General features: G+C 31.6%; 1 protein-coding gene and 1 non-coding gene across 2 annotated transcripts; both read right to left on the bottom strand.

The window, feature by feature from the left end:
- Positions 1–238: 238 nt before the first annotated feature.
- LOC112095668 lies at positions 239–1,525 on the bottom strand. Its single transcript, XM_024177774.1, has 2 exons — positions 1,226–1,525; positions 239–1,114 (listed from the first exon to the last, which is right to left on the bottom strand). Exons 1-2 carry the CDS (start codon positions 1,523–1,525, stop codon positions 239–241), a joined length of 1,176 nt encoding a protein of 391 aa, XP_024033542.1.
- An 18,062-nt stretch (positions 1,526–19,587) lies between these two features.
- On the bottom strand, positions 19,588–19,691 carry LOC112095948. Its single transcript, XR_002904108.1, has one exon. It is a non-coding gene; the product is annotated as a small nucleolar RNA R71 (small nucleolar RNA).
- Positions 19,692–24,446: the final 4,755 nt, after the last annotated feature.

Below are 24,446 nucleotides of genomic sequence, written 5' to 3'. Positions count from 1 at the left end.
TAGTGTAAAAGTCCGAGCAAAGGTTAATAAAATCCACCCGGTGTGTTAGACACGCCGCAATTGCATGAGCACACACAAGCTGATCAAGCTGAAACACTCTGCAGGAGCAAGTTCTCTTTTGCAAGTCAACCAACCCTCCCTTAAGCCCACCGCCTGTAACTTGAAAGCGATGCGGAGACACCGGCCGAACTATCATTCTTTCAGCTATAGTTCTCCTCTCAGTGACTATTTCATCCGCTCATGTTGTTAACCGAGTAGTCATTGATTCAGCCACAATTTTTCTATCATAAAACCATTGCTGCAATGTTTTCCTAAAGTGATCAACAAGATGAGTAACAGGAAATTTTCGAGGTTCCCTCATGAAAGCATTAACACTCTCCGCGATGTTGGTGGTAAGAATGTTGTACCTCCTACCTTCAAACTGAGACATTGCCCAATTACACGTACCGACATTATTTTCTAGGTAATCAGCCGCACCCGAGTGGATCATCCACAACCCTTCAAGTTGTCTCTTAAATTCCTCGTGGGCATATGTTTTTGCTGCATTATTAAAGGCGGGCTCAAATTCATCCCAAAGAGCTTTGGACATTCTAAATTGTGACTTAATGTTACCTTTGACGTGGTAAAAACAAACGCCATGAGTTGCATTGTGAAATACTTTAAGAACGGCTCTCCTTATGGTAGTGCATCGATCAGAGATAATTACCAACTCAGGTCTATCACCAATCACTCCGTGTAACTTCATCATAAACCATTCCCAAGCATCATTGTTTTCTGAATGCATGATCCCAATGGCTAACGGATACAATTGATTGTTACCATCAAGACATGTTGCCACGAACATGCTTCCACGATATAGTCCCTTCAAATGAGCACCATCTACAGCAATGACAGGCCGAATGTACTGCATAAACCCCTTGATGGAAGATCCGAGTGCTACAAAATAATACAAGAAATTACCATCTCCATCCTGCTCGAAGTGAGTGACTGTACCCTCATTCGCTGTAGTTAGTACGTGAGAGTATTTAGGGAGCAAGTTGTATGACTCTGCAGGGTTGCCGCGAACTATTTCAAGACCAACTTCTCTCGCCCTATATGCCTGCTGGTATGTTAACTAAACACCGTATTCTTGTTGTATATCTGCTCTTATGTCATTGGGAGTATAAATCCTCTTATCTTGAATATATTTTTCTGCGATAATATGACCGACAACCCAGCTCCTTACTTGATGACGTCCATCAACCAATATCTCATTATGACAAGTATGTACATTATCAATTCTCTTCACCACCCAAGGAACATTTTGCTCGTTCGAACTTCTAGTTGCTCGAATACGCCATTTACATGATTCTGAACAACAGTGAGCCTCGAAACGTGTCGTAGTAGACCATGCAATCTTGAAATCAAACTTATCTCTAAAGGCCACCTTGCGTAGTTGTAATATAAGCTCATTCTTCTCAGTAAATAGCTTACCCACGCTGATATCATCTGAGTCACAACTGCTAACAAAGCTTGGAGCAACCATGTTCGAAGGCAAAGTTGGAGCAAGACTTGTAAGAGGGTTAATTCTCCTTCTCGATCGAACCATAGAAGGAATAGGTCTATTGCCTCTGTTATTCACAAGAGTATTGTCTTCACACTAATCCTCATGCTGAAACGACGGAACATTCGAAGGATCGGCTCCTCCATCATCACCATCATTATTGAAACGAGTGCCCCGCCTCGTATTATTAGAAGGTTCTGCACAAACATTATCCCCCTCTGTCTCATTATGAAAATCATCATTGTCTTGAAAATTATTGTTGTGATACGGAGAATATCGTTGCTCCAACAACGTTGTTATTGGAAATACCGTTGCTCCAACATCCTGTAACGTAACGCCATTATCATCAATGTTGTCATAATTGTCGTGGATTGGAGAGTAATATTGCTGCAGCGATATTGTCCTTGGCAGCACCTCTTCATCATTATCAGGGCCAGACATATTTGCTCTAAATGAAGTTTCTGTATCGACATGTGGCTCAATACCTTCGCTCAGAACTCGAGGTGATGTGGTCACGAATATAGGAATGCATCCAAAATTAGCTACGTCAGATGCCATATGCAACACAACCCTCACCATTTCATCATCACATATATCCATGGGCATTGCACATATACGATATAATGTGTTACTAGACCTCAAAGTTGTCTTTATTGTGATACTATAGTCATTAGGGTTTATTTGTAACACCTCGTATACTCTTGCCAATAACTGATCAAACAGATAATTTTTTCCAACCAAAAAAGCTCGATTTTTACCATTCACGTACTCCATACGACCATTCTCTAATATCTCCCACCAACCATCGTAACACAATTCAAGTACAACTGAATCCATAAAGCCTGAAATTATAAAAAAAAATTATTTGAGTCCTATTAAAATAATACAGTTTTAATGAATCTCCAAGGTGGCCTGTCGCACCTGTCGCACCTTGCTTGGTGCGACAGGTTGCCTGTTGCACCAAGTTTTGCTGCGACAGGCAGCCTGTCGCCAAATTCAGATTCACCCGACTCAGTAAGTTCAGAAAATAATTCATACCACTAAGTGATGTCGATTTGTGTTGGATCCGGATAGATTATGATCGGATATCGTTTTTACCGTTGTCTTTTGCGGTTGCCGTTGGCTGATGATTCAAGAGTGAAAAGCTGCTTTTGATTTGGCGATATGGGAGAAACAATGTTGGTTTTGTTCTATAAAGAAGGGTAATTTGGGAAGAAATGCTTGTGTTTGGCTAATGTTGATAGAAAAAAGTTGAGAGGGTTAATTGCGAAAATAATAAAATATTAATGGTTATTTTCGTCAAGTTCCCTTAGAGTTTTTAGTGTAAGGAAAATACTAGAGTGATTGTAATAATTTTTTACATACTGAATTTTTCTCTTGTCTTATTTGGCAGCTGTGGTTTTTCTCTAGGTATAAGAGCTTTTCACATAAACTCTTGTGTTGCGTGATTAATTTTATTCTTCGTCTATTTTATGTTTATTATTTGTTTGATATTTTCACTTGCAAGATCTTTTCTAAGATTAAAATTTCCTCACAAAATCCTACCTAGATAATAATGGAAAGACTTCGATAACATACTAAAATATAACTCTAATAAAATCTAATTAATGTAAGTTAAAATACTTGCTGAAATTAGTAAACTTAAAATAATTGTCCTAACAAAAAAATTGTTGAAATATCTGGCATTGCAAAAGGTTTTTGAATCTCTATTCTAAAAAGGTGTAAATATCCACACCTGATGACAATTAAAAGTACCTGAAAAACGAAAATTGATCAAAGAAATTGAAGTATATCTAGCAAGTTCTGTTGAGATTATAAGAGTGAATTCTCTTTAGTCTGTAAGGTTGGGCCAATTGCCTATCTTTGTATTTTTAAAAAATTACTTAAAATATCTCTATGAAAATATTTTTGAAGAGAAAAAATATTTTATTTAATATAGCTGATTATTCAAATAAATTTGATATCCAACAAGTGAGAAGTAAATATAATTAAGAAAACAGAGACAGATTTGACTTAGTAATTGACTTACACTCTATGAAAGCATTTATGTAACCGATTATAATCGTTCCGTACAATTCCGTTAAAGCGAACGTCTACATGTTGATAGGATAAAGATTATTAAGTATATATTCTTTTCTTTAACGTTTATGTGAACGCAAAGATGAACAGCAACTGTTGGGTCGTGTAATCTTGCGTTTGAAAAGTTAGACTGGCGGCTGAAAGATGACATGTGGCGCTTTATATATGTACACTCTAAATAGCCTTTTTTGGTCGTGACCTCCTCGGTTTCTATTTTCATACTTTAGGGCTAAAGATTTTAAAAAGCAAAAAAAAAAAAAAAAAAAAAAAAAAAAAAAAAAAAACCTGAATAGAAACCATTATCGGGTTAAAAAATGTGAAGGAATGCCATTACACATATATAGAACTTGCTAGCACTAACTTAATTTCATCACCAAATTTTAGTTTATCCTCTCAGAAAAGTTGCATCTCCATTTGACCCTCCTTCAATTCTTTATTATCAATTAGGCTCTATATAAATCCAACAACCCCATCACAGAAATTCTACACTTACATACAAGTTTTGAGACTTCAAGTACGCAGTCCATATTAAAATGGCTAGCTTGAGGGCTTTCCTATGCTTCTCTCTTGTTTTGCTTTGGCTTTCGAGTTGCGAAACTCGTGTTCTCGATCCATCATTTTCAGATAGCAAAAGCCATAGTGATAGAGCATTTACTACGAGTAGTAATCTGACAGAAGTGTCGAAAATAAGTAAGAAGAAACAGGAGATAATTGAGAAACATTTTGAGTCGAAGAAGGTTCCGAATGATGAGAATGGTGCATTGACGGAGAGCGCAAAAGAAATGTTCAAGCAAAGTGTAAAAAGACAGGAGATTATTGGCAAGTTTTTTGAGCCCAAGCGAGTCAGCCCTGGAGGTCCTGATCCTCATCATCATTAATAACTTATTGAATAACTTGAAAGTCAAAACTTATTGTATAACTTTCATTATTTTGACTTTTGAGTTTCTGAATGCATGTATGCTTAATTTAGATCATCTGGTTAATTTACAATTGAGATGTAACTTTCGAATGGTAGTTGGTAATGCATGTTTTATATGATACTTTTCTTCACAATGATGATGAGAGGACTTGTTTCTTGAATTCAATATCTTTACGAACTTTATCCCATTATAATTTGTAAAGTAGATTAATTATAATGTATATCCAAAGAAACATCCCATTATATGAGTGGTGCTCCATTGAGACAATTATGGATCCCCAAGATAGAGTGTGCGCTATTGTGTTTTTCCCTTACACCGCATTATATATAGAGATGTGGTGGAGCTTTCTCGTTCCCATTAGAGTGCTATCTTGAATCATCAAAAGAGAGATAGTAGCTCATCACAAAGCTTCCAATCGCTTTTGATACTTGCATCCTTCCAATTTTGTTAACGAATGTAATGTATGATATTACAAGTTCCATTTAGTTTCAATCTGAAACTCGAAATTTTGAGGAACTTTCTTAACCGTGGTAGTCCCATGCATTTTTGTTAAATTAAAAATTAAAAGAAAAAAAAAGATGGATGAATAAGTACTACCGGATTAAGTAATCAATGTCAATTCTATTCGAGCTTGATTAGTTATAATTTAATGATTACTTATTTTCCTTCCACTCATTTGAGTGAGGTCTAAATACCAGAGCTCTTATTTTCATTTAAGAGATTTGACTAATTGAATTCGTTAGCATTCACAAAATAAAGTCAAGTCATTGAAACATGAAGTACTTAAATTCAACCACTACTAACCCTTTTAATTCCATAATATATAAAACCCTAAAATATATGTACATTTTGCTGGAATCAAATTGGTTCCAAAGTAATATTAAAATTAATCAAACCTGGAATGTAATTAAAGTTCTCAAATGGGTCTTTTTCATTACGAAAAGATGGAACCATAAAAAGAATTGATGAAATTTACTCTTTGAAGTTCTCTCAATTGATTTTTTTTTTTTTATAACTACCAAGAAGGTGAGGTTTAGGCTGGGCTTCTGCCTAAAATATAAATTAAATAATGAGAAAAAAATAAAGAGGGACACATAAACCAAAACTTCCCAACAAAAGCTAAAATTATTCCGTCAATTGAACTTATATAATTCATTTTAGAATATGAAAGTGGCATTCGTATATATTACTGTCCTATTTTGCTTTTTAAAGAAGACCTTACGTGGATCCTACTTCAAAGTGTAGAGTCCAGCAAATTAAAAGTCGGCTTCACTTAATTAGTCAACCGACCGAAACAAACATGCCTATGCACTTTTTCTTTTAATTTAATATTTTGATCATTGATACTGGATTACGAAAATTAAGGGATATAAATCATTGAGTAGTTGGTTCATTTAATTATAATTTTTTAAAATTAATATATGTTAATTTGATGTAGGGCTGTTCTATGGTACTAGTAAAAAAATATGGAATCAATAGTGGAAAAAAGTGAATTAATCAAGATTAAATTAAATTTTAAATTTGACTACCTTTTTACATGTTAAGAATTAAGATAAAGAGCCAAAAGTAATATTAATTTTTTTTTTCACATGGTAGTAATCTACCAAAACACTACTCTTTTAATTGAGATTGAAAAAGTAGTACAAATATGATGTTAATTTATAAGAATAAATCTAATTAGTTATACTTTGTATTGCAAAATTATATGCCAAGGAGACATATATTCATTCTTATATATCATTGCATTAAGGGTAAATGTTAGATTATCCTCCTATAAATTGACTATATTCAAAATGATCTTTTACTTTTGAAAAGGGAGATTGTCAATTTCCCCCCACTATAATCAATATATACCATTTGCCCCTTACTATTTTTATAATAGTCAATATGACTCAATAATCATCTCAGTAGCATAAGTTTACAATATTGCCCTTATTTTCAAATATACTCTTATTTATATTTATTATAGATTAAATAAATCACATGAATGAAAATTAAAATAAAATAATTAAATATTAAAAATAAGAAATATATGTTTTGATGTGAAAAAAATTAATAATAAAATATTTTTCTTTACACTTTTATTTTATAAACATTTTCTTATAATAAATATATAAGAAAATTATTATAAAATGATAAAAGAAATTATTATAAGAAAACTTGAATGATAAATAATAAATTATTATAAAATAAATAATAAATATTTTTCTTGTACTTTTTACATTTAATTTTAAAATATTATAAAATATTTATTAGAAGAAAATGTTTACAAAATAAAAAAGTACAAGAAAAAATTTTATTATTAATTTTTTTGTTCACATCAAAATATATATTTCTTATTTTTAATATTTATTTTTTCATTCAATTTTATTCATATGATTTATTTAATTTATAATAAATATAAATATAACTATATGTGAAAATACGGGTTATATTACAAACTAATGTTGTGGAGGGGGTTATCGACTATTATAAAAATAATAAGAGAATAAATGATATATATTAATTATAGTCGAGGGAAAATTGGTAATCTCTCCTTTTAAAAAACCTCAAATTATCCCTTTTTTATTCAAGAGATGGGTTGATCATTTTTCTTTTAATCTTCTTAACAAAAATGGAGACAAATTAAAGATTTCAAAAGTAAAAGGGGTGATTTGAGCTATATAAACTTGAGGTTTTAGATTAAAAAAAAAAAAATTAAATTTTGTCGCTAAGAGATATTTCAGAAGCCACTCATATCAATTATTATTATTATTATTTTTATGTTCTTAAAAGATAAGGATGTGACCAAATTAATTTTTAGCTACCTTCCCTCTTTACCAATCAAATTCGTGTTACCAACTAAATGATGCCAATTGAAATCCACTCGATCAAATCTTGAGGCACTCATATTCATCACTTGCAATTAAACTTACATTTATTTCTTGACCAGATCTTACCTACCAAACCTTCATAATTCTTCGGGATTCCAGTTAATATATTTTCTTTAATCATCGTTAGCTAAAAAGTTTTTTTTTTTGGCTTGAAGGTAGTGTATCAAGCTTTCCGCCTTATTAGAATTAGTAATGCACCACACGTAAACTAAACTTGATGATTTTTCCTTTTGTTGGAGAATTCTTAAAATAACCTCTCTTTATCGTTGTAAAGATACGAAAATCGAAGGTGCTTGTAATAACATCATTGCTGAATCTTGATACTCTGTATAAGATCCACATTGTTGGCGCTTTTGTCCTCTCGATGCCACAACCAAAATTTTCATCATCTACGTACTTTTACACTTTATACAATGTGAAATGCCGCCCACGTTTACAATTATCGAAATTCAAAAAGGTAAGACAAGGTAAAGGTTTCAGGAGATTTTATAGACCCACTTAAGCATGTTCAGACAATAACTTGTACATGTAGTTAAAAAGAAAAAAAGAGTTTTAGGTTTCACACCTGTTGGATCCTGAGGAAGGGAGACTATACCATTAGGTGAATTTCGCGGTCGTCTTGAGTTTTATATTTTAAGAAGATCATAAATTTTGGGTATCTATTTATTAATATAATTATTATTATTATTTTAAGATTTTATTTTTTTTAATTATGTATATATTGTAGGAAAACTTAATTTTTAAACATCTCCTTATTATTATTCTCATTCATAATTATCACTATATTTAATAATCTTCACCTTAAAAGAAATATTTGTTTATAAAATATGATTTTTTTACTGCAAACTAATGGTTTTAACCCTTTAAAATTTTATTTTTTTAACAATTACAAGTAAAAAAATTCAATACTTTCTCTTTTCAAAAAATAATTACTCTATTAATGCTGCATTTACTTGTTAGTAATCAAAATAGGCTGGTATGTGAATGAGCCAGAATAGAAATGAGGAATGAGAATCAAAATAAGTTATTTATTTGAGTTACAGGAATCGTAATCGGAATGGGCTAAAATCTCATTGATATTGTTTATTTTATCTTGGAATTAGAATCAGAATAAGTTGAGTTATTTCAAGTTACTAAAATGCCCTTAATTAATTATAATAAAACTATTATTATTAAAATAATAATAATAATAATAATGATAATAATAATATTATTATTATATTAATAATATTAAATTACAGGATAAAATTAGAATTATCAAAATTCATTGGGGGCAATTTCGTCTCTTTAATGTAAGGGGTTCTGATTCCCAACCCCCCACAGGAATCATAACCCCATGTTTCATTTCCAATTTTTTGTGGACCTATTATTCTCATTCTGATTTGTGATCTTATTTTAAAAAATAAACATGGTAATGAAACGCATTCTGATTCATTGATTTGCATTCATGGGAAGTAAGCACATACATAAAATGCTTAATTTAGATTTTAAAACTTTTAGTATTCTATTAATTCTATTTTAAATTTCAAAACTAATAGATATTGAATCAAGATTAGTTTTGAACTTTTAGTATTCTATTAATTCTATTTTAAATTTCAAAACTTTTAGTATTCTATTAATTCTATTTTAAATTTCAAAACAAAGAAAATTCTTCTGATCATCTCTATAAAGTTCATTACCATCATCTGATATTTGACCATCATATTCATTTAAACAAGCAACTTTTTATGTGCTATCATTCTAATTATTCAATTTAAAATATAATTAATCTTCTTTCTTAATTTTCTTGCATTTTTTTTATTTTTTGTATTGATATATGGCTTGAATTAGCTATGAAGTTTGTGAGTTAAGTAGCCTAGGTGTTGATAATTGAATCAAATTTAATAAACATGATGAACTTAGTTAGTGTTTATCTAAAAATAAATAGATATCTTTTTATTATTCTTTATTTTTTTGGGATCTTGTTGATAATTGTTGAAATTCAAGATATTATTAAAGATAATTAAATTTTGAGCTATTTAATATTTCTTTGAGATTTATGTTGTTTAATGTAGAAAAGCCTCCAAGAAAAGTTCGCCTAAGACTTCCAAATTGTTAGGCCATGTTCAGTTGCTCGAAAATAAAAGCACTTGAAATTTGACTAAGTATTTTTCGTTATGTTTTTATATTTTTATATTGTAGAATGCCTTTGAAATTTGAAGATGTTATAGTCATATTTTGAAATTTGGCTAAGTATTTTTTATTATTTCATTTGAGCATTTGAAATTTAATATTTTTTTAGTAATATTATGGGCTATTTTTGAAATAATATTAATGTTTTATATTTTTTAAAAAATACATTTGATAAAAGCACTTGGATAATAATTGGTAAAAGCACTTTTAATAAAAGAGAATGAAACATTAACCTTGAGGCTACTTTTAAAGTAATTAAAATATTTGTAGTTTTTAAATTAATTTAATAATAAATATTAAAAATATAATACAAGGGTAAATTTGTTCAAATAAAAAATTGTAAAATTTCTGTCCTTTGCTAATTTTATCTTAAATCGAACAAAGGAAATTAAATTCCCCTCCCTTTTTTTCTCATTTCCTTTCACCTCCTCTCTTTTCCTCTCCTCTCATCTCTCCTCTTTTCTGACAACTGAACATGACCTCAGAGTCAACCTTGGTTGAATCTATAACACCACCATAGTTAACGTCAAATTAATGGGCACAATGTTCAAAATGATCCTTATTTTCTGAGTTAAATGTATATTTAATTTTCATATTTTAGAAAATGCCCCCATTATTACTTATGTATTGTTAAATTTTTTTCTCTATTTTTACAATAATGCTCTTAGAATATTTACTGACATAGGATATGGGTCCAAACAACAGTCTTGCAAACAGTCTCATCTCATCAAATCTCGTCTTCACCTCACCAAACACCTTCCAATCTTCAACCATTGCCAGAGATTTTGACCATTTTCGTCTTGATTTTAGCAACATCAAGCGAAAGTTTATTCAGTTTATAGACAATGTAATCATACCATTCTTCGACCTCAACTATAAACCAAAAAAAAAAAACACTCTGGTGGCAAATTCCCTCAATTATTTTATACTATAAATCGATTGTAAAGTGCCAAATAAATCTAACCTCGATCGTATCAACGCCCTTTGTTTTGTTCAAATTGTGGGGTGGGTCTTGAGGCCTAAATTTTTTTATAGGTGATCAATGGTGGTCATCCGATAGCAATATAGTCTCATTATGTTTTTGCTTTTCCAAAAGTTGCTTAAAATGCACAAGGAAATTTACAAATTTTCATTTCAGCAAATGCACTGTGAGTAATCAATTTATATTTTAAAATCTTCCCACCTCATCAACCCAAGTCCAAATCATAGTGTAGTATCTCCTCATAGATTGATAATATGGTTCTTTACCCTCTTTACCAATTTTTTTTTCAAAATTTGCTTTGACTCGACTTTGTGTTAGAAAAAATTAAGTTTGCATAATTATAGACAAATGTATACACCAAGTTACATACTTTGGCAACACTTACAGTAGTTGTAAAATTTTCTAGTAGCTTTGAATATTGTATAGTCTTAGAGATAATTTATTTTTGTTAGGGTGGCATACTTTAATGCAATTCCTCCAATTGCTTAAAAAATATAGGCTTGCATAGGGAAGAAAAACTAATACATTATATTATATTTACATATAGTTACTTTATATTTATATTTTATGTGCTTACACACCGTAACAAAAACTAGAGAAATTTTAAGCCTCATGTTTGTATAATTCGCTCCATTTTATTAAAATTTTCAGCTTTCCTATTTGATACTCTGTTCACTTGATCATAAACAATATTTCACAAATATAATCCCTAAGAAAAATTACTAAAACATTCCCAAATTCATGATGACATAAAATATAAAATTATTGATTGATTCCGTAAAGAATAACAAGGCAATTCTAAATAAATCATTGTCATTGATTTTATTAAAATTGAGAAGCTTCAAACCTTTTGTCTAATTCTTCAAGGAGAAAGTCATCATTTCCACCAAAAATTGCCTATTTTTCTTCCATCTTCTAATTCAACACACTTAAGTCTTGTAGCAAGACACCATTCCCGAATCAAGAAATGTACCAACTTGTTGCCAAGATGAAACTTCATTTGGTATTCATCAACTTCTTGCATGACTTGTCTAAGCGATAAGTTGTGCAGGAGGATCCCACTAAATCTGATATTCTCAATAGTTAAAAGAAAGGCCCAAATATTTACTTCTTGAACAACTTTCATTACTTATCAGTCAACTTTCCCCATATAACGCTAATAATTTTTTTTTTCATTTTGGTCAAATTTGTAAAGACGCCTGGGAAGTAATCCACGATAGATATCTTTACTGTCCAAGGGCACATTTCATTATAGGACACATTTGAAACATAAATATGATAGATATTAGAATAATATTTAAAAATAAGAAAAAACACATTTGGGATTGTTCCTTCGCCTCATGAGCATGGGCGATGGATCCCATTGCCTCGATTAGCGTGTTAATTATATCTTTTTCTCGTAGTGTTAGTAGGTGCTGTTGGTACTAAGAAATATATAATTATAGGCATGCTCGACAAACTTAATATCATAATAGAAAAAATCTTCTTAGAGCATTTTAACAAGCATCTAATTGCCATATTTTACAAAATGTTATTTAAAAAAAAATTCAAATTTTCATGTCCAACACATATTCTAATTCCTTATATGTCATATTAATCGATCGAACAAATAATTTAAAGAGCAATTAAATAATAAATCGGATCAAAATCATGAAGTAAATTGTGCATGAGCAAAACAGTACCTTGAAGTGATGCTAAGCAAAATTGGTTCTTCAAATTCGATCAAAACTGTGATGGAAGCCACCGCTGTAGAAGGAAGTCTATCCGTCAAAGAACGTCACTGGCAATGTGGGTGATGCATAACTATATAATAGATGGAAGCAATGTGGGCGATGCCAAATAGATGTGGGCAATGTGGACGATGTATTTTATTTTTTTTCTCGTAGATTTAGTTGTGGTTGGTTTGTTTTAAACATGATTTAGTCTAAATTGGGCTTATATAGTTATTATGATAACAATTTGTTATATACTTAGTGTTGATAATGAATTTATGAAAGTGGCTAGATAGGTAAATTAAAAAAAAAACTATAAATATGATACTTCATATGTGCAGATATCCATCGCACCAATGAAACGACATGCATGTAACCATATACCAGCATGCAACCCTAGAATTTTTATCCTCCTACCAACTTATCATTTCCCCACTATCTACCTTTTAAATCTCTTTTTATGTGTTGTGATTATGTGATGGGTATTTCAAGACACCAAATCCTACATTGGAAATATATAAACTTCTGGGGTGGTTTATAATGAGAAATTCATTTTTTGTGACAAGTCAAGCATGTGGACTTTTGCGCACACAAATTGAACAAGCCAATTTTTGGGCTTAGTGGTAGTAAACAACGATTTAAGTTTGAATTAACTCGAATACTTGGAATTTTAAATTATGAATTAATATTAATTTTAAATTATGAATTACTATTAACATTGAAGAAGTAGTTAAAGTTAGTTAACTACAAACTTTAAAATTAATTAGTTGATATTTCATGTTGGAAAGAGTTGGGGCCAGTTTGGGATTACAGAGGCTGATAAAATAAGCTGCTTGTGTTGTGCAGATAAAATAAGCTGCTGGTTAAAAAAGTAGTTTGACGTTTGGTAAACTGTGCTGTTCCAGTTGCTGTGAGTTTGAAAAATAGAGTGTATGTGTTTGGTAAATTTTATTACGAATGTGTTGTTTTATTATATAATGGCCAAAATAGACATAAGTTTTAATTACTTTTTATTTTTAGAATATGTTTAATAAAATTATTTAGACATATCTTTTTTCTTAAATATGTAAAATTACATTAAAAGATAATTAAAAAAATCTAAAGAACTTTATAATCTGTTACATAAAATATAATAAAGTTAAAGGTATGATTTATATATTAGGGTTTATGGATAAATAAGATATAATTATCTTTTTATTAAAATATATGGTTATAATAGGAATTTTAAAAAGGTATGGTAGTTTATTTCATAAGATGCTTATGAAAAGCAACCCCTAGCTGCTTTTAAAAGCTGCTGATAAAATGGAGAAAATTATGAAATAAGTTGCTTTTACAAAATTTACCAAACACTATTTTTATCGAAAATTATAAAATGAGCAGCTTATTGAATTTCAACCGCAATCCCAAACGGGCCCTTGGAATTGGTTAAAGGAAGTTAAGGTGATTAAGAAATTTAACGCAAGTGACTATTTGAAAGTGTTTGAAATAGCCACCATTCGTTTATAAATAGGGGGAATTAGAATTTTGTCATTTCGTTCAGTTCGGTCTCTGCTTCGTGTTCAACTATACTTCTTCCATGTATTAATTACTACTACAATAAACACTGTTATTTTGGCCCTTTTGAGATTGAGGTTAAATTTCAATAAACTGCCTATTTCATAATTGTTTATAAAAATAGTGTTTGGTAAACTTTGTAAAATCTGCTTATTTTATAATTTTTACCATTTTGACAGCAGCTTTTAAAAGTAGGTAGAGAGTTTTTTTTTTTCATAAGCAGCTTATTTAATAAGTCATTACTACTTTTTAAAATTTCTATTATAACCTTAATACTTTAACAAAAAGATAATTATATCTTATTTTTCCATACACCTAATATATAAGGCATTAGATATCATATTACCATAATAATCAAATTACCCTTACAATTATAAAATTTTGACCAGTAAATTTATATTTTTCATATTTTACTTTTATGTTCTATTATAAGATTTAATAAGACTTACATATGATTACATAAATTTTCTTTAAACTGCGAACAATTTCACATGAAATTTAACCATGACTTTTAAAATCAATTTCATAACTATTGCTTTTTAACATTCAATCATATATTTTTTTCCATATATAAGGTGTTTATTGCAACAAGTTTAATATGAATGTAATGCATATTACTTTTTTATTTCTATTTAGATTATGTATTGATATGAATTTTTATCATATTTTATGTATCAGATTATGAAGTTCATTGATTTTATATAATTAAGTTTTTTCCCTTTATGTAATTTTATGTATTTTAGAAAGAAAAATGCATCTCTAAACATTATTAAACATACTCTAAAAAATAAAAGGTAATTTAAAATTATGTCTATTTTAGTCATTACATAATAAAACAATACTTTTGTAATAAAATTTGTCAAACTGTGCACGCTACTTTTTAAACTCACACAGCAATCATAACAACACAATTTACCAAACACCAATTTTTTTTTAATTAGTAGCTTATTTCATCCGCACTACAAAAGTATCTTATTTAATCAGCCACCGCAATTCCAACCTGGCCCTTTATTCCCTATTATTCTAAATTGTTGTATTGAGTATGCATTCTTAGAAGTTAAGTCATTGTATCTTGGAGATTATTTATCAACAACCTATTCGCACCAATATATGTTTAACTAAGTTGGATCAGCCCCATAGTGGAGCACTGATGATGACTGTACGGTCATAGAGGTAAATATTAAATATATACTTATTGTTATGGTCTAACGGTTATTATCAGTGCTCCACCATGGAGCTGATCCAACATAATCATTGCCCACACACACAGACACACACATTGATATGTATATTACAATTAGAAATTTACTGATATATACAATATATCAATTAGGAATCGACTAGGACTTCTCTAATTCAAGCGTAAATCAAGTCTATTATAACATAACTTAAATTTCTATCCTCACGTAATATTATAGAGTTATCATGCTCTGCTTATATTAGTAGGGAAAATATCTACTCATACCCAATTAAATTGGGAAGGGAAATAAGTCCAACAATTGTTGAAATTGGGACCTATACTCTTAATCTTAAGGGAATCGGTGTCGCCAATGGGATATTGCTTATAATTAATTAATTTAGAGGCTTTTCTATATCATTCATACACTTGAAAAAAGTATGAGAAACATGAAAATGAGAATGAAATTAAAAAATAAAAATTCTTTTATTGCTTTGTTAACAAAAGGGTTGTTTGTTTTGTTAACTTAGTGACTTAATAACTCAATTTTAATCAGTAAAGTCATTAAGATTGCTTATTTTTGCATCTTAATGAAAATTTTATTGATTAAGGTTCTATTTGGAATTGAGGTGCTATACCTTTTAAACTACTGCTGCTGTAGAAAAAAAGCTGTAACTATGAAAAAAATTAATAACATGTAGTAAATATAAATTTTAAATAATAATTTTGAGAAAATTATTAAAGATATAATAGACTTTCTATTACACAAGTAAAAAATCATATCAACATAGCTTCTAATAGACTTTTTACAACAGCTAGTATTTACCAAACATTTCAGTGCTGTAACTTTTAAGCTATAACTACTCATCCTCAATCTCAAACGCACCCTAAGTCATTAATTTAGCTTTTTGCTTATTTTAAAAAGTTTGATTGATATCATTAAAAGATATTATTCAAAATATCCCTATCTAATTAATAAATTTTCATCCTTATCTTAGTGAATTTTAATAATTAGTATTATTATCCATCTTTATAACTTGTGATAATCTAGTGGAAAACTATTATTATTTTTGTCTTTTTGTTTTCTTCAAATTTACATTATTTATCTTCATAATTTTTTATGAATATTTTTCTCATAAAAACGTCATAAACTACAATAAAATTTATTAACATATACTAATTTAGAATATTAAAGAGTTGTATTTAATTGAATACGATTTATGTTATAATGATATATTATCTTATTTACATTTCTTGAGATATTTATTTTTTTTAATATTTATAATTTGTAAAAGCACAGATATAAAAATATAAGTTTTTATATTTTTAAGTTAAAAAAACAACTTAATATTTTTTTTAGCAATTTAGACAAAAAAAAAAAGATATCATTCACATTCAAACGTTCAATTCAAACTAATTCAAGTCTATTCAGATTTTAGAGAAAAAACAAACACCAACAAAACCTGCAAGTGGCTAAACCTCGGGCAACTTAGGCAATTGTTAGGGCTCCACTTTAAATTAAGGCCTGTGTTTATGTTAAAACTATGAAATAGAACCGCGCTTCGCGCGACTTTAAAAAAAGAATTTAATATTATCATTTTTTTTTACTTTGCACTTGATGAAACTGATAAAAAATATGAATTTTTTTTAAAAGATGAGACAACCTTATAAAACTAATGTTATTTATGAAAGTTAATTATTTTTTTGTTAACTTTAAAAATATATATTAATGTGTACAGTGTAAGTGTACAGACCTTATATCTTTTGTAGTTATTGATAAGTTCCAAATTATATTCAAATTACTAATCTGTTAGAACTTTTATATCTCTTTTTTTTCAACGATCTCAATATTACCCACACCATATAAACTTCTGACAACATCTGTAATATTATAGAAAAATAACATAAACATGTTAAAACATAAGGATCAATAATTTCTAATATACACTTAAAGATTAACAAACATTAATAATTAAAAAGTACCTGAGAGGATTGTGTTATCATTTACACGTATATCAATCAAATTCAAAGATATGAATTAAAATTCATTGATCAGAATCTTAACAGTTACTTCTTCTAACCTCTTGAGGGAAGTTATAACTAAGAAACTAATCTTATACTGATTTGAAAGTGGTCTGTACTCGCTTGTAGTTGAAACAGCTTTCAAATTCTTGATACTGTACAAAGAACCATCACTCAACATGTGCCTAAACCTTGTCACTAAATTTTTCCTAATTGTTGCATGCATTAGATTTTTCTATGAAAAAGAAAAACATGCTACATTAAGTGAAACAATTGGGAAAACATTAGAGAAAACAATAGGAGAATGAATTTTTTATACAACCTTTTCATCAATAAAAATTATATTCACTGTTGAGTGTTAGAAAATGCATATTTATAAAGGAGAAAACTGTCATTTTACATTTCAAGTCTTACTAACACCTTTACTTTTATGAATTTAACCTTCTTTTGATTTAATTCCGTTTGTTTTATTTTAATTAAGTATTTTATGTATTTTAGGGGCATCATAGTCATTTCACAATAAACGAGAGATCAGATGGCAAAACGGACATCACTTTTGAACTCAGGACGGTCGAAAACCTTAGGAGGAGCATAAAAGGAAAAATGGCACTGTTCACATGTACAGTACTATTCACATGTACGGTACTGTATACGTTACTGTTCACGGCACTGTTCACATAGACGGATCGATGACGTGGCATTGACCGATGATGTGGCATTGATTGATGAGGTGTCACGATCCTGTTAGACTAAAATTCTTATGTACTGTTGATGGTGACGTGCCAGCATATCAGTGGACCAAAAATCTCGCGTACGGTACATGCATCACACAAGATTATTTTCAACCAAACCGTGTCACTGTTCACTCGGGTCAAACCGTGTTACTGTTCATCCACGTGGTCAAACCGCGTACTGGTTACTGATGACGTGGTGAAATCCTGAGCGTCCAAACTGTTTTTAATCCGATGGCCATAATTTACTCAACGTATCTATAAAAATGGGGCCTCCCCCCCTAATTTGATATCTCTGAATCCATTTTTGGACTTCATTTTCTGTAATTCCTTCTCCATCTTGTATTTTCTATGTATTTTAATAAATTCCCATTTTGCCCCTAGTTCAATTATAAGTAGCTAATTTTCTTTCAAGCTTGGGTTGAAGGTGAAGTCTCAACATGTGTCATGGGCTTAATTTGGTAAATTTATTTTTTCTTCCCCTCTAGTTTTTGTGGATGTTTTGACTTCTCGTCGACAAATAATAATAATCTTGTTTAGATACCGCCTTGGTTACACCGACTCTCTAGTATAAGGTTATTATTATTTGGCACGATAAGCCCTTAGCACCATATTGATTAGAGTGTGGTTCATGAGGTGTGGATTCCCCCCTCATGATTTAATTGGTATTAATAAGGAATATTTAGCCCATGATGCATGTTGATACGGATCCAAATACCCAAGTACGTCATTTCAATAGATTTCGCTTTAATTTATTCTCGCTAATGCAATTCTAATTTTAGAATTTATTATCGCCATCTCAATTCCAATTTTAGGATAATTTAAATCACTTCCACCACAATTTCAACCACCCATTTACAAAATTAGTTCTACATATAATTAAAATCCACCTCCTCGTGGGATCGACACTCGTCACCACTGATCTATACTACAATAGATTCGTGCGCTTGCGAGTACATTAAAATTTGCACAACAAATTTTTGGCGCCGTTGCCGGGGAGGTAAGTAATTTTAATTCATAGAATTAATTTTTTTTGAATAATTTCTTTTATTTGTTTTCTTGTATTTTTTTTATTAAAAAAAGAAAAAAAAAGTGAATCTATATTTAAAGGTTAGTATTTCTTTTCTTTTTCTCTTCTTTAAAATTCTGTAATTTAATTTTCAATTCATTTTTGTTTGTAATTTTTTTTATTTTATTAATTTAATTTTTAGTTAATTTATTTCACGTATTTATTTTTGTGTATTTTTATAGAAAGGTTGTAATAGCGCAATAAGGTTAGTATCATAATTTCTCCCTCTTCTTTATTTTTATTTGTTTTGTTCCCATCTTTATTTTTATTTTTTTTTGCATGCATGGTCGTAGGTCATTATTACCTAATCTTGAACCTATAGACCTTGAATTAGAAAAAACACTTCGCACACACAAACAAATTAAAAATAAAATGGATTTGCAAACACATCAGAGGCCATTTAAAGACTACTTCAGTCCTTTAGCTAATTTGAGCACATCATGCATAAGATACCCAAATGTAGTTGCTAGGAGCTTTGAACTAAAACCTAGTGTGCTAAATTGTCTCCCCACATTCTATGGCTTAGAAAATGAGGACCCATATAATCATCTGAATGATTTTCATGCTATTTGTCAAACTTTTAAATACGAGAATTTTTCAGACGATGATGTTAAACTTAGACTATTTCCATTTTCTTTAAAGGATAGAGCTCACTCATGGCTTAATACATTACCTGCTAATAGCATTTCATCATGGGAACAAATGGTAATGAAATTTTTGAATAAATATTTCCCAGTGCATAAAACCAATGCTATTCGCAGGGAAATTTCAGAGTTTACACAGAGAGAAGACGAGCAGTTTTTCGAAACATGGGAGCGATTCAATGGGCTACTCTTGAAGTGTCCACATCATGGGTGTGAGAAATGACACCAATGCCAATACTTTTTGGAGGGATTATTGCCGAATGTGCAAGAATGGCTAATGGCAACAAGTGGAGGAGAGCTAATGTCAAAAAGTGCATCAGAGATTTGGGAATTCTTCCAGCGACAAGCGGATAATTCCCAACAACGGAGTCGATCACTTAGGAATACTAGAAGAATTAAAGGAGTGAATGAGGTTCACATTGGCGAGTCAACTTCGGGAATCAAAGAAGTCAAAGAGATGGTTGAAGGTCTTGTTCGACAAATAGCATCGTTATCGACTGCTAAATCAACAGAACCACATGACCATGACTCATACTCAGATCAAGCCAATGCCATAGGTGTAATGAGAAAGCCATCAAATTACAACTCATACTCCAACACATATAACCTTGGATGGAGAAACCACCCCAATTTTTCATGGTCTCAAGGACTCCAACAGAATGGACCAGCAGCTCCAGCTCCACCAATGCAACCAATTTCTCAAATTCCTCAAGCCTCTCAGCCCCCATTCAGACTATACAATCAGAACCAGAACTACTCTCAACCCAGACCATGGGAGGATGCATTCCAGAATTTCAAGAATGTTACTCACTCCACGATCGAGCAACAGAACCGCACAATTGATGGACTACGAAATGAGTTGAGAGCAGACTTCAACTCACAAGCCCAATCAGTTTCAAGCCTCGAGAAGATGGTGGGACAACTTGCTTCTTCAGTTCAGACCTTGGCAATGACCGTTGAGAAAGGTAAATTTCCAAGTCAACCAGTGCCTAACCCTAAAGGAGTGCATGAAGCAAGTACCAGTTCACCACACCAGTATGGAGAGGTCAAAGCAGTCATGACCTTGCGAAAAAGAAAAGAAGTCGACAATAAAGTAGAGATGCCGGTGACAAAAGAAAATCAAATTGTACCTGTAAATGTTGACGACTCATCACCAGAGGAGAAAGAAGAAACCAACCCACAAGAATATGTTCTCAAGGCTCCATTTCCTCAGAGGTTAGCTAAAGGAAAAAAGGAAAAATCCACAAGTGAGATTCTCGAAATCTTCAAACAGGTAAGTGTTAACATCCCTTTACTTGATGCTATTAAACAAGTTCCATCTTATGTCAAGTTTCTTAAAGACCTTTGTACTAAAAAGAGAAATATGCATGTTCAAAAGAAGGCATTTTTAACAGAAAACGTTAGTTCTATACTCCAACATAAAATTTCTTTAAAATGCAAAGACCCAGGCTCCCCCACTATCTCATGTAGTATAGGGAACCACACAATTGAGAATGCTTTGTTGGATTTAGGAGCTAGTGTAAATCTGTTGCCTTATTCAGTATTCGTGAAACTTGGACTGGGAGAATTACACCCAACTCCAGTGGTGTTACAGCTTGCAGATCGGTCCACGAAAATACCTCGTGGTATTGTGGAGGACGTGCTTATCCAGGTAGACAAGTTCTATTTTCCTGTTGATTTCATTGTAATTGACACTCAATCAATACAGGATTCAAGGAAGCACATCCCCATTATCCTATGCTGACCTTTCTTGGCAACTGCGGATGCTCACATTCAATGCAGGACTGAAAATATGCAGTTGTCCTTCGGCAACATGACTATGGAGCTGAACATCTTCAACATTACCAAACAACCTCACAATGCAGATGATGGAATTGTTGATGTGGATTTAATAGAAACAATAGTTGATAACACTTTTCTTTCAAACCTTAGTTATGATCCTTTACAAACATGTTTAACTCACTTTGGTTTGGATTTTGATATTGACAGATCAGTTAATGAGGTCAATGCCCTGCTTGACTCAGCATCATCCATGGATACTAATAAATAGAAGTCAAGAGTTGAGCAACTAGCACCATCAGAGAAGAAACTCATCCCATCATCAGAATCACCACCGAAACTCAAGCTCAAACCATTACCCAACACATTGGAATATGCATTTTTGGGAGAAGAAAGTACTCTACCAGTAATCATCTCAGCATCCCTCAATGACGAACAAAAAGGTAAATTGTTGGATGTTTTGAAATAGCACAAAGGGGCATTAGGATGGACCATAGCAGACATTAAATGTATAAACCCAGTAGACTGCATGCATTACATTCACCTTGATGAAAATGCTAAAACTACTAGGGAGATGAAACGTCGGTTAAATCCTAACATGAAAGAAGTTGTTAGAACAGAAGTCCTTAAGCTATTAGACGCATGTATCATTTACCTCATTTCTGATAGTTCATGGGTCAGTCCTGTGCGAGTTGTCCCTAAAAAGTCAAGAGTCACTGTAGTTACCAATACCGATAATGAATTGATGCCCACTAAAGTGACTACAGGATGGCATGTATGCATTGATTATAGGAAGTTGAATTCTGTCACACGTAAAGACCATTTTCCTTTACCATTTATTGATCAAATGCTTGATAGATTAACAGGCCATGAATTTTATTGCTTTCTAGATGGCTACTCAGGATATAATCAGATTCCCATAGCACCAAAAGATCAAGAGAAAACTACTTTCACTTGCCCTTTTGACACATTTGCATATAGGAGAATGACATTTAGATTATGTAATGCACCTGCTACATTTCAACGATGCATGTTGAATATTTTTTCTGATATGGTGGAACGATTCCTTGAAGTCTTTATGGATGATTTTTCTGTCTTTGGTGACTCGTTTGATCAATGTTTACATCATCTAACACTAGTTCTGCAGAGATGTATCGAAAAGAACTTGGTCTTAAATTGGGAGAAGTGCCATTTTATGGTAAAACAAGGTATTGTTCTCGGTCATATCATTTCGAGCAAAGGTATTGAGGTAGACAAAGCCAATGTGTATCTCATTTCTAATCTTCCTCCACCCAAAACAGTCAGAGAAGTAAGATATTTCCTTGGGCATGCTGGTTTCTATAGACGTTTCATTAAAGATTTTAGCAAAGTTTCTAGACCCTTATGCAATCTACTTGCTAAGGATGTACCTTTTATCTTTACTGATTCATGTCTTGTGGCATTTGAAAAACTAAAGCAGTTGTTGACATCATCACCCATCATTCAGCCCCTAAATTAGAGCTTACCATTTGAGCTCATGTGTGATGCATCTGATTATGCAGTAGGAGCAGTATTAGGACAAAGAGTTGATCGAATTCCCTACGTTATTTACTATTCTAGTATGACATTGAATGATGCACAGTTGAACTATTCAACTACCGAAAAAGAAATGCTAGCAGTAGTGTTTGTATTAGAGAAATTTCGATCTTATCTCATTGGTTGTAAAATAATTATATTCACAGATCATGCTGCTCTTAAATATCTTCTCAAAAAGAAAGATGCAAAAACTAGACTAATTCGTTGGGTGTTACTTTTGCAGGAATTTGACTTGGAATCCAAAGATAAGAAAGGGACAGAAAGTGTTGTGGCGGACCACCTCTCTCGTCTCCATTTTGACACAATTACAGAGCCATTAATATTGAATGAGTCATTTCCAGATGAACAATTAATGAGTGTGGAAGTATTACCTTGGTATGCTGATATAGTTAATTATCTTGTTACAGGTAAACTTCCAGAGCATTGGACCAAGCAAGATAAGGCTAAATTCTTTGCAGAGATAAAGAATTTCTTTTGGGATGACCCGTATTTGTTCAAGTATTGTGCAGACCAAATTGTTAGACGATGTGTCCTAGAAAATGAAATTCAGAATATTCTTTCATTCTGCCATAAACAAGCTTGTGAATGCCATTTCAGTGCTAAGAAAACAGCAACTAAAGTTTTACAATGTGGTTTTTATTGGCCAACTATATTTCGAGATGCTTACACTTTTTGTTCTTCATGTGATAGGTGTCAACGAATGGGGAGCATTACACGAAGGAACATGATGCCACTAAATCCAATTTTAGTGGTTGAGATTTTTTATGTATGGGGTATCGACTTCATGGGACCATTTTCCCATTCTTTTGGCCATCAATACATATTGGTTGCTGTTGACTATGTATCGAAATGGGTAGAAGCAATTCCATGCAGAACCAATGATCACAAGGTAGTGATAGGATTTTTGAAAAGCAACATTGTTTCACGCTTTGGATTCCCTCGAGCAATAATCAGTGATGGTGGTGCCCACTTTTGTAACAAAGCATTCAAAGCTCTTTTGACAAAGTATTCAATCACACACAAAGTGGCGACTCCGTATCATCCGCAAACCAGTGGCCAAGTTAAGATATCCAATCAAGAAATAAAGCACATATTAGAAAAAACGGTGAGGCCAGACAGGAAAGATTGGTCATTAAGACTTGATGATGCATTATGGGCATACAGAACGGCTTTCAAGACCCCGATTGGGATGTCACCCTACAGGCTAGTGTATAGAAAAGCTTGCCACCTACCTGTGGAACTCGAGCATCGTGCGTATTGGGCCATCAAGAAATTCAACTTTGACATGCAGCAAGCCAACTCAGAAAGAAGATTACAACTAGCAGAACTTGAAGAAATTCGCAATGACGCATACGAAAATGTCCAGATTTACAAGCAACGAATGAAAGTCTTCAATGACAAGCAAATTATGAGAAAATCTTTCACTCCAAGTCAGAAAGTGCTTTTATTCAATTCTCGCTTGCACCTATTCCCATGTAAGTTACGCTCTCGTTGGTCTGGCCCATTTATTGTACATACTGTTTTTCTACATGGGCCAATTGAAATTAAGGACCCAAAGAATGGTGTCACGTTTAAAGTTAATGGTTAAAGATTAAAGTCATATCTAGAGTACCA

Source organism: Citrus clementina, unplaced genomic scaffold (genome assembly GCF_000493195.1).
Source record: "Citrus clementina cultivar Clemenules unplaced genomic scaffold, Citrus_clementina_v1.0 scaffold_1, whole genome shotgun sequence".
NCBI classification, from domain to species: Eukaryota; Viridiplantae; Streptophyta; class Magnoliopsida; order Sapindales; family Rutaceae; genus Citrus; species Citrus x clementina.
This window is presented reverse-complemented; position numbering and strand designations above follow the sequence as displayed.